Source organism: Salvelinus alpinus, chromosome 5, assembly GCF_045679555.1.
Source record: "Salvelinus alpinus chromosome 5, SLU_Salpinus.1, whole genome shotgun sequence".
Classification (NCBI taxonomy): Eukaryota; Metazoa; Chordata; class Actinopteri; order Salmoniformes; family Salmonidae; genus Salvelinus; species Salvelinus alpinus.
This window is the reverse complement of record NC_092090.1, coordinates 35,764,158-35,774,150: the sequence shown is the minus strand read 5'-3', so window position 1 is coordinate 35,774,150 and position 9,993 is coordinate 35,764,158. Positions and strand designations below refer to the sequence as shown.

At 43.9% G+C, this 9,993-nt stretch overlaps 1 protein-coding gene across 1 annotated transcript; it reads right to left on the bottom strand.

Moving 5' to 3' along the window:
* Positions 1-787: 787 nt before the first annotated feature.
* On the bottom strand, positions 788-7,860 carry LOC139576012 (synaptotagmin-4-like). Its single transcript, XM_071401596.1, has 5 exons — positions 7,746-7,860; positions 5,012-6,036; positions 3,368-3,542; positions 2,882-3,048; positions 788-2,626 (listed from the first exon to the last, which is right to left on the bottom strand). Exons 1-5 carry the CDS (start codon positions 7,765-7,767, stop codon positions 2,477-2,479), a joined length of 1,539 nt encoding a protein of 512 aa, XP_071257697.1. The 5' UTR covers positions 7,768-7,860; the 3' UTR covers positions 788-2,476.
* Between the last annotated feature and the right edge of the window lie 2,133 nt (positions 7,861-9,993).

Genomic DNA, 9,993 nt, shown 5'->3' with positions numbered 1-9,993 from the left:
CAACTCCTACTCCATCATAGACCATTCAACAGTAGATATGTCCTGTCTGTCACATTCAATATAAGTGCTATATAAGTGATTGCTCAATAAATTGATATCCGGAACCATGATTTCAGTGGCACATACAGCAGTAGTAAGGGCAGCAGAGCTGTCCGACTCATTGTGTTGGTATGATGCAGGGAATTAAGTGAGAAGATTTCTTTCCAGTTGACTAATCCTCGGAGATACAAAAATATCCCACATGTATTTACACATTGTGATGGCTCTCTGAATAACCATCAATCATGACATAAGAGTATGTGTTGGATTATATAATTTTTGTAATTTAAACTCAATCTATGTGTAACCAGTGTGAAATGGCTAGCTAGTTAGCGATGCGCCCTAGTAGCATTTCAGTCGGTGACGTCACTCACTCTGAGACCTTGAAGTACTTGTTTCCCTTGCTCTGCAAACGTCATGGCTTTTGTGGAGCGATAGCTAACAATGCTTCGTGCGAGGCAGTTGTTGATGTGTTCAGAGGGTCCCTGGTTTGAGCCCAGGTTGGAGCAAGGAGAGAGACGGCAGCAACATTGCTACATGTGGATATTTATAACCATCAAAAGGCATGCCATCAGCACTGCATAAGAAACAATGGCGATGACTGAAGATTGGGTTCTACAAGTCTTTCCATATCAGGCATTTTACTCCACTAGTCAACTGTGGTATTTTTTCTTGTAATAATGTTAGGTGCATGTAATATTCTAGTGCATGGAACATATACTATCTATAAATATGACAGAACATATGGTATCTTTATCACGTCACTTTAATTCAGAGACACATGTCAACTGTGAGAGCTTTCTCTGTTAAAAAGCATAAATATGCAATTTTAGCAATACAAGACAGGCATTCCATTTATCAATGCTGATTAAAAGAAATGAAAGTCCCATGACATAATGTGTACACTATAAGTCCCTTAAAAGGCATGCCTACACAGTTACAGTAATCAATTGATGGCTGATTGATGTACGCAAATGGCTTTTCAGACTCCTGTCTTCATGAGTATAGCACATGATGATCACTTTATCACTTTTTCAATCACGCTAATGTCTGGCAAAGATCCCAATCATGCAAGTAGCACAGACCACAAGAACCACAAGAGCACAACACAAACAAAGCAAGTAGAGATCAATGCTGAGGACAAATACTGACACAGAACGTCACAGTAAACCAAGATTAGAAGTATTTTGGCTATGACTCAAGAAGTGTTTTGGCCATGACTTAAGAATCATTGACAGTAGAACAAATTCAGACAAAGGTCATTAAAGCTGGAATCCTTAGTTGCTACACCCATCTTTGGACTTTGGAATTAATGATACTGTCACGTTCCTGACCTGTTTTCCTTGTTTTTGTATGTGTTTAGTTGGTCAGGGCGTGAGTTGGGGTGGGCATTCTATGTTATGTGTTTCTATGTTGGGTTAAATGTGTTGCCTGATATGGTTCTCAATTAGAGGCAGGTGTTTGACGTTTCCTCTGATTGAGAACCATATTAAGATAGGCTGTTCTCACTGTTTGTTGGTGGGTGATTGTTCCTGTGTCTGTGTCTGTTGCACCACACGGGACTGTTTCGTTTGTTCGTTCGTTTGGCTAGTCTTACCTGTTCTTCGTGTCTATGTAAGTTCTCAAGTTCAGGTCTGTCTACGTCGTTTTGTTGTTTTGTAATTTTCCAAGTGTTTTTCGTGTTCGTCTTGTCTTTAATAAATATTCATCATGTCTTCACAACACGCTGCATTTTGGTCTGATCCCTACTCCTTCTCCTCATCCGAGGAGGAGGAATTAGACAGCCGTTACAGATACAGTATACCCATCCATTGATTCTTGAAAAATATAACTTGTAAATGCCTCATGAGCTTATTTAAACTGTCCTACTCCATCAGAACCCATAATACAAGCTTGTTTTACTCCAATGTTTGTAAACTATGTAAACGTAAAACAACACTGTACAGCCTCAAAACATGGTTAAAACTATAATTTTGATATCATCGATGTTCAGTCCTGCCTATGAATTTGAGAGTGATTATCTTTCTCCAAGCTCATCCCCCAGCTGTTTAACAAAACACAGGTGGGGCAGCTGCTTTGCTGTAGTTTCAATTAAGGATTCCAGCTTTAAAGATGTGCGGGACTGACCGATTTTTCTCTATGATACAAACAGCACCAACATATAACACAAATCCATGCAACTGGTATCATACATCGGTAGTGGCAGTCCATCCTGTGGCCTGTATCTCACTGTTAGGGCAGTGTGGAACAGTAAGTATCAGGTACTACAGGTCTAAATGCAATGACATCACAATATGTTTACAGGTACCACCACCGATAGTCCATTTGCTGTCTGTCCTTTGTGCGTGTCCCATTAGTCTAGCAAGCCCTCTATCCCCTGTCCTCTCTCCAGCAACGTCCTGACAACCTGACACAGGTAGAGGTCAGCTATAAAGTCCTAAAAGACTTCTGGTGTGATGGGGTGCCAGTGTGCTGTCTCCACCTGTCCCTGACTGCACATGTCCCTCCAGTGTCCCTGTCCTGCCTCTGGGGCCTCGCAGCCAATCAACACACGGCCCAGCATGCTGCTCTTCGTGTAGAGCCGCCCCTGTTGGAGAGAGAGATGTTTCATTGGTTGCTCTCTGACTATATACAGTGAAGTGAGGTCTGAGACATTTCTTTTGTAGAAAAATAACATTCAGATAGTTGTAAGACGCAAATGCACAGAAGATACATTTGATGGAAGACTGTAACATAATTGAGGATGTAATAAAAACTGTGGACAAACAAGTTATTACATTATCTGTTATTACGTTATCCATGGTTGCACTCTCCTAATTCTTCACCACTGAGTCATTCCTACCTGCATGATGATGAACTCCAGAGCAAGAGGCAGCTGAGTGATGTCACCAACAGGCAGGTCAAAGAGAAAGGGAGCGTTCCACACAGCGTTGTGTCCTCCCGCCCCTTTGGTCTCCTTTGTACTAATCACCTTCCCATCCTGACGGAGGTTGATGACTACATAGTGATCTGTAGGGACAAGAGAGCAATAATCAACTTGAGAGAGAGAGAGAGAGAGGAAATAACATGAGGCCCATCAGTATCTGTAATCTCATAGGAAGCTCAATCAGGGCGGCAGGGGCCTAGGAATATGACTGTGACTAAGGCTGAGAGTGGATATGGGATTGTGAGGTCGAGGTCGAGGGCTTGACTGGGGTGGTTCTAAATAATGGCTCAGTGGCTTAAAGCATAGTGCTGGCAACACCAGAGTGTGTATTGATTCCTGCATGTGTATCACTGTCAATGTCGACAGTTCTGTATGTTGCTGGGATGAAAGATAATATCATACCTGCTGCTCCTGGCATCCGGGAGAGTTTGGCCAGGTTCTCAGCCTTGCGGATCATCACCTTGATGCGGTGGGCCAGTGTCTGGTACTGCAGCAGAATGAAGAGCTGACCCAGGGCCCGTGGAGCAGCACAGAGCGAACTCTTCCTACGACCCAACGTCTCCTGGGAACTCATACTCTGGGAGGGGAGAAGCTGACTTAATAACAAGAGACGAGCACAGTGTGTTGTTGTTTTATTAAGCACATGTTCTTCTTTGTGTCCTGAGGTAACTAAAGTAGAAAACACAGGATAAAAAGAACGACATGTTGTTGCCATTAAATTATCATCCATAATGAATCTCATTAGTTGATTTTTTTAGAGTCGACAGCACCCTGGGCCCAGACCTAGTGAGCATGCAGCTGTGAGCCTGCCTGTGTTTGTGAGACCAGTGGAGTCTAATGGTAGATCACCCAACAAGGGAGATTCACTTCGCTTGCTCTGTCTCTCAGTCAGTAGTCATTATGTTATGCCCAAGAGACCCCACTCTGTGTCACTCAACTCAACACAGTATTTTCAACAACAACAAAAATTCCACAACCACACACTAGCATATTCATTCAATTCCAATGATTGTATTGACTGCCTCTGTCTGTATTTCTGTGACTCAGCCAGGACAAGGGCCACCGATGTCCCCTCAGACTAAAGCATGACATTGCAGAGTCAAATGCTGAGTAACCTGTAAGTGGGCTGACGAACCCATTGATTCCGGACGTCACAAACTAAAGTTTGTGAGGGTACATTACCTTGGTCCCTTGGTACTCTGCAACAGCTCCAAACCCTGTCACGTCAGTCCCTGGCCTCCCAAATGATGTCAACAATAGTGTTATAATGCAATAACGGATTACAGTAATATGGTGACTTAGATCTGATCTCATTGCACCACCACAGTACCATTAGAGATCACAACATCATCATACCACCTATCAGCTACCACCTATCTACTTCTATTCATTTTGTCATTGGGTGATAACTCATTGAGCTTCATACACGTGAAGTTTCCCACATTCACATGTGCAGTATGCATGACATCTCTCTGTGCCTTGTAGCTGAGATCAGAGGCGCCTGCATGCTGCCACTCAGCCTCACGGAGAGATCCACTGATAAGACATGGTGTCTACATAATGTCCATTCATACATCACCATGCCCGCTCAGCCCAGCACTTGAGGCCTAGCTCTGTCCCTCTCACCCACACCCTCGCCAGCTCAGGCTGTCAGTAATGCCTTCTGGCACAGCACCACAGAGGACACGGCACACTGCTCACTGCACTCCACGTTTGCTCTCCAGTCACAAAATACAATGTCACCATGTCCAACAACAGTGGAAAAACTGCTAACGGCCAATGGCCCAGACCTTATTCTGATTAGATTAGCCTGACACATTCCCTCATAGATAAAACATGATATGGGCTATTCATAGCCCCAGCGTGGGTAGTTTTGCTGTGTGTAAAGTTAACTGAAAAAAGAGGTCTAAGATGGTGGGGAAATGTTTTGAAAGTGATTGTGAGGCTATAGTGCCCATAGAAATAGAATGACTATATATCTATCTATGTTGTTCTATTTCTATGATAGTGCCCTAGGCTTGTAAAATGACAGGCATAATGTGTTACCTTTTTCAGCCTACTCCTGGTGGGGGTGAGCTCCCTGGTGTAGGTGACAGTTGTGTCGGGCTCCCAGTCCATCTCCCCACAAGGCATCTCCAGCTCCCCCAGCGCTGTCTCTCTCAGGCCTGAAAAGTCCCTGCTGAACACAGCCAGCCGGAGGGTGCAGGCGCGGAGCTCTTCCACGGAGCCCACCTGTAGCACAAAGCTCTGGCACTGTATCTCTGGGCTGAGGCTGGACCGTCGAGATGCCCCCTGCTGGGGTGAGGGGCAGAGCGGGGGCAGGCTGGCTCGTACGAACACCCCACTGCGCCGCCGTGTCGCCCCGGACAGGCCCATGATGTTGGTGGTCAGAGTGCCCCGTGCCGGGGAGAAGAGTAGGGAGAAGTGTAGTAGAGGAGCAGGCTTGGTGGGGATGGATAGGGAGCAGGAGCTGGAGCCATATTGTGGCTGGGACAGCTCCCCCTGAGGGCCAGGAGGGTGCATGGCACTGCCAGGGCTGGTCAGGCGGCTCTGTTCGCTGTACAGAAAATTGTCACCGTTCACGGAGCAGCGGCGTTCCAGCGCCCGACGGGTCTTGGAGACTAGGCCCAGTTTGGGGATGGAGGGCAGGGAGGCGCGGCCATGGCCTGAAGGCTTGTAGTGGGAGGAGGAGGACACAACCGGGGTGCTGAGGCGACGCATGGGGAAGCAGGACCTGGGGGAGGACCTCAGCTCGGAGGAGGATGACCGGGGGCGAGGTTCAAAGGGCAGGGTGGTGAGGTCATTCTCAGAGGGGGAGGAGCTGCTATTGTGGGAGGGGAGGTCCAGGACATCCCCGTCTAGCTCCTCATACTGCTGCTTGATGGGTAAGGTGCCAGAGGAGGGGGTCAGGGTCACGGTGACCCGTTCACACGTGGCTGAGGAAGGGGACAGTGCAGCCTCTTTGTCCTCTGGTGGATGATACTTCCCTCTCCGCCAACACAGTAGACAGCCCAGCACCAGGCAGAAGCAGAACACTCCCAGACCCACTGCCAGCAGAATCTGCAGGTGGACTGGACACAGGAGGGGTTACGTTTCAATTACATTAGTGACTAAAAAATGCAGAGAGTGAGAAAGAGAGTGAGAGCGCGAGAGAGGCCCCCATCAATTTGCTCCTATTCATTATGAATCATTGAACATAATTCTATTTAACTTATTTATTTGCCAATACAGCCCTTAACTTATTATGTTTCTACACCCATCATCCATTATGAGATTAAACAGGAAATGGCTTTGGGTCCTAATTCTAACTAATTGTTCTCTTTTGGAAATGGGAATTATGGGCTTTGATTTAAACCAGAGCAGCAGACTGATCTGAATGCGGTGGAGTCACATTTCCTGCTTTCAACGAGGCTTAGTACATGTGTAGGAGGCGATATCAGCTCTCCTCTCATCTCACTTGACTACAGATTTGTAAGCAATGTAATTGGGACACCGAGGGATGGTACCCTATTACCTCTTTAGTGCACTACTTTTGATCAGGGCCCTACTCAAAATCAATGCACTATAAAGAGAATAGGGTGCCATTTCAGACACCGAAAAGTAACTTGTCCTGTAACGTAAACACTTTGTGACAGACAGTCTCCGACTATGACTCATCCATCAGGCCCAATCTGTTTGATTGAGAATGAGAAGCTCTGAAAAAAGTGTCCTTTTCAAGGAGAATGTGAACTAGAGATCACCCTGATCATGACTCACCAGGGCATCTGGCCATTCAGAGACATTCAGAGACATTATCATGGCCAGACGGTGGATGGAAAAGGTGAAGGCTCTCTACTGTGGACAGTGAGCGATGATCCTTATCAGGAAAAAGATTATTGTTTGGTGTAATTTATTGCCTGGGTCCATTTTTGTCATTGCTGAAACCCAGTCAGTGATAAGATAGCTACTAGCCAAATATAACAATTGTTATGCAGTCTCTGTTACCACAAATTAAATACAGTATGCTTCAAGCTGGTGTTATTAGACATTACAGGGTCAGGGATGATGTTGTTTAGTCAGTAGACATACATCTTTAAAGTGAAGGCAATTACTTTTATAAAGAACTGATCCAGCTAATTCCTATGCTAATATGACTACAAGGAAATCTGTTGGTCTCCATGAATTCTAAAACAGAGACTAACAGATTTCCTGTGTCTCTTTGCATTACATGGGCTGCTTAACCGCTACATATCAAAAAGAGACAGAAAAAGCCAAAATAAAATCAATACTATTTAATACATTATTTTATATAGCAACATGTATGCATTTATAACCAGATGTATATAAACTACACTAGATCATTTCCACTAGTCATTTTTAGCTTACACAATCGAACTGATTTTAAATGGTTTTGTTAAACCATGATTTAAAATGGTTTTGTTAATTCTTAAATTAAAAGGTGTACCACATCGTTACTGTATTAGACGTTATCTTCATGCTGTTGGTATTTCCTGCTGTTTGTAACCTGTTGGTCCTCGATGTCTTCATCAAATACTATTTACATTGCCACGTAAAAATGTGTACCCATTAATATGCAAACTATGCACCACCTTAACAGAAGTTTAATTTAAAATAATAAATTAAGATCTAGTTTTCATAAAGTATTAAGCTTGTCATTTTTTCAACCTTGAGATGAAGACAAGCAAATTCACAATAGGACATAGCTCGTATCAACTTAACTTGAATTTCAAAGTGCAACAGAACTGACCAAAATTATGATAATTATTATGACGTTTCTTACCTCCAAGAGCATATTGCGTCATTTTTCAGATTTTATTTTTATATTCCACCGTATCAATGTGAACGCGGTTTGTGAGTGAGATCCATTCCTGCTTTATCCTGCACGCGCCCTGGGAATTTCCTTAGCACAGCGGGTCTCTGCATTGACGTGACAGACCGGTCCTTTAAGCCAATCAGAGGGGTCGGTGACTAAACTTTTATTCCTATTCTATACGTGGGAGTCCGTGGAAGAATATGCTGAACTAAAAAGTTAACCATTGCTGCTAATTATCATCGTATTTCTTATTGACAATATGACCTAATAAAAAAGTAGCTTGATACAAATGAAGTCAGATAAAGTTATTAATTAAGCAACATCTAACATTTTAAGACATCAATTCAATAATCATGAAATAGTGTAACCGAATAAGAGAATACACACACATACAAACACTCTGTGTATGACTCACAGTGAAAGACCAAAGGCTGCACCAAGAAACCTGTCTTTCCTCAGATCTCACTTATCGTTGATTAAATGGTACAGGCATTTTGCCCACATGGTACCCATTACTTAGAAATTGGCACCTCCCATTATCTGCAACTACCTCTCCCTTTCTCTGTCCTGTGTCAACCCACTCCCCATTTCCCTCTTAGATTTGACATGGACGCACACACACACACACACACACACACACACACACACGCACGCACGCACGCACGCACGCACGCACGCACGCACGCACACACACACACACACACACAGTATGATCCCTTTTCTAATGTATCTCCCCTTGTATAGGGAAAGACAGTGAGGAATATCTATTAAGTATGCAGGCTCTTCGCTTTGGGCAGAAAATGCATCCTACTCCTCTTTGTGAAGAAGCTTCCCTGCCTCTTTGAGATGTGGATGAGTAATCATTGTAACTGTCTGTTTGTGTGTGCATGCTTGCGTGTGCTGTCAGTCCCTCTCAGATCTCTTTATTTCTCCATATAAGACACAGAAAATCCAATTAGTTATCACGTACAGTTGAAGTTGGAAGAATACATACACATAGGTTGGAGTCATTAAAACTTGTTTTTCAACCACTCCACAAATTTCTTGTTAACAAACTATAGTTTTGGCAAGTTGTTTAGAACATCTACTTTGTGCATGACACACGCAAATTTTCCTACAATTGTTTACAGACAGATTATTTCACTTATAATTCACTGTATCACAATTCCAGTGGGTCAGAAGTTTACATACAGTAAGTTGACTGTGCCTTTAAACAGCTTGGAAAATTCCAGAAAATTATGTCATGGCTTTCGAAGCTTCTGATAAGCTAATTGACATAATTTGAGTCAATTGGAGGTGTACCTGTGGATCTATTTCAAGGCCTACCTTCAAACTCAGTGCCTCTTTGCTTGACATCATGGGAAAATCAAAAGAAATCAGCCAAGACCTCAGAAAACATATTTTAGACCTCCACAAGTCTGGTTCATCCTTGGGAGCAATTTCCTGAAGGTCTGAAGGTACCACATTCATCTGTACAAACAATAGTACGCAAGTATAAACACCATGGGACCACGCAGCCGTCATACCGCTCAGGAAGGAGACGCATTCTGTCTCCTAGAGATGAATGTGCTTTGGTGCGAAAAGTGCAAATCAATCCCAGAACAACAGCAAAGGACCTTGTGAAGATGCTGGAGGAAACGGGTACAAAAGTATCTATATCCAAAGTAAAACGAGTCCTATATCGACATAACCTGAAAGGCCGCTCAGCAAGGAAGAAGCCACTGCTCCAAAACCGCCATACAAAAGCCAGACTACGGTTTGCAAATGTCCTCTGGTCTGATGAAACAAAAATAGAACTGTTTGGCCATAATGACCATCGTTATGTTTGGAGGAAAAAGGGGGAGGCTTGCAGCATCATGTTGTGAGGGTGCTTTGCTGCAGGAGGGACTGGTGCACTTCACAAAATAGATGGCATCATGAGGGAGGGAAAATTATGTGGATATATTGAAGCAACATCTCAAGACATCAGTCAGGAAGTTAAAGCTTGGTCGCAAATGGGTCTTCCAAATGGACAATGACCCCAAGCATACTTCCAAAATTGTGGCAAAATGGCTTAAGGACAACGAAGTCAAGGTATTGGAGTGGCCATCACAAAGCCCTGACCTCAATCCTATAGACAATTTGTGGGCAGAACTGAAAAAGCGTGTGCGAGCAAGGAGGCCTATAAACCTGACTCGGTTACACCAGCTCTGTCAAGAGCAATGGGCCAAAATTC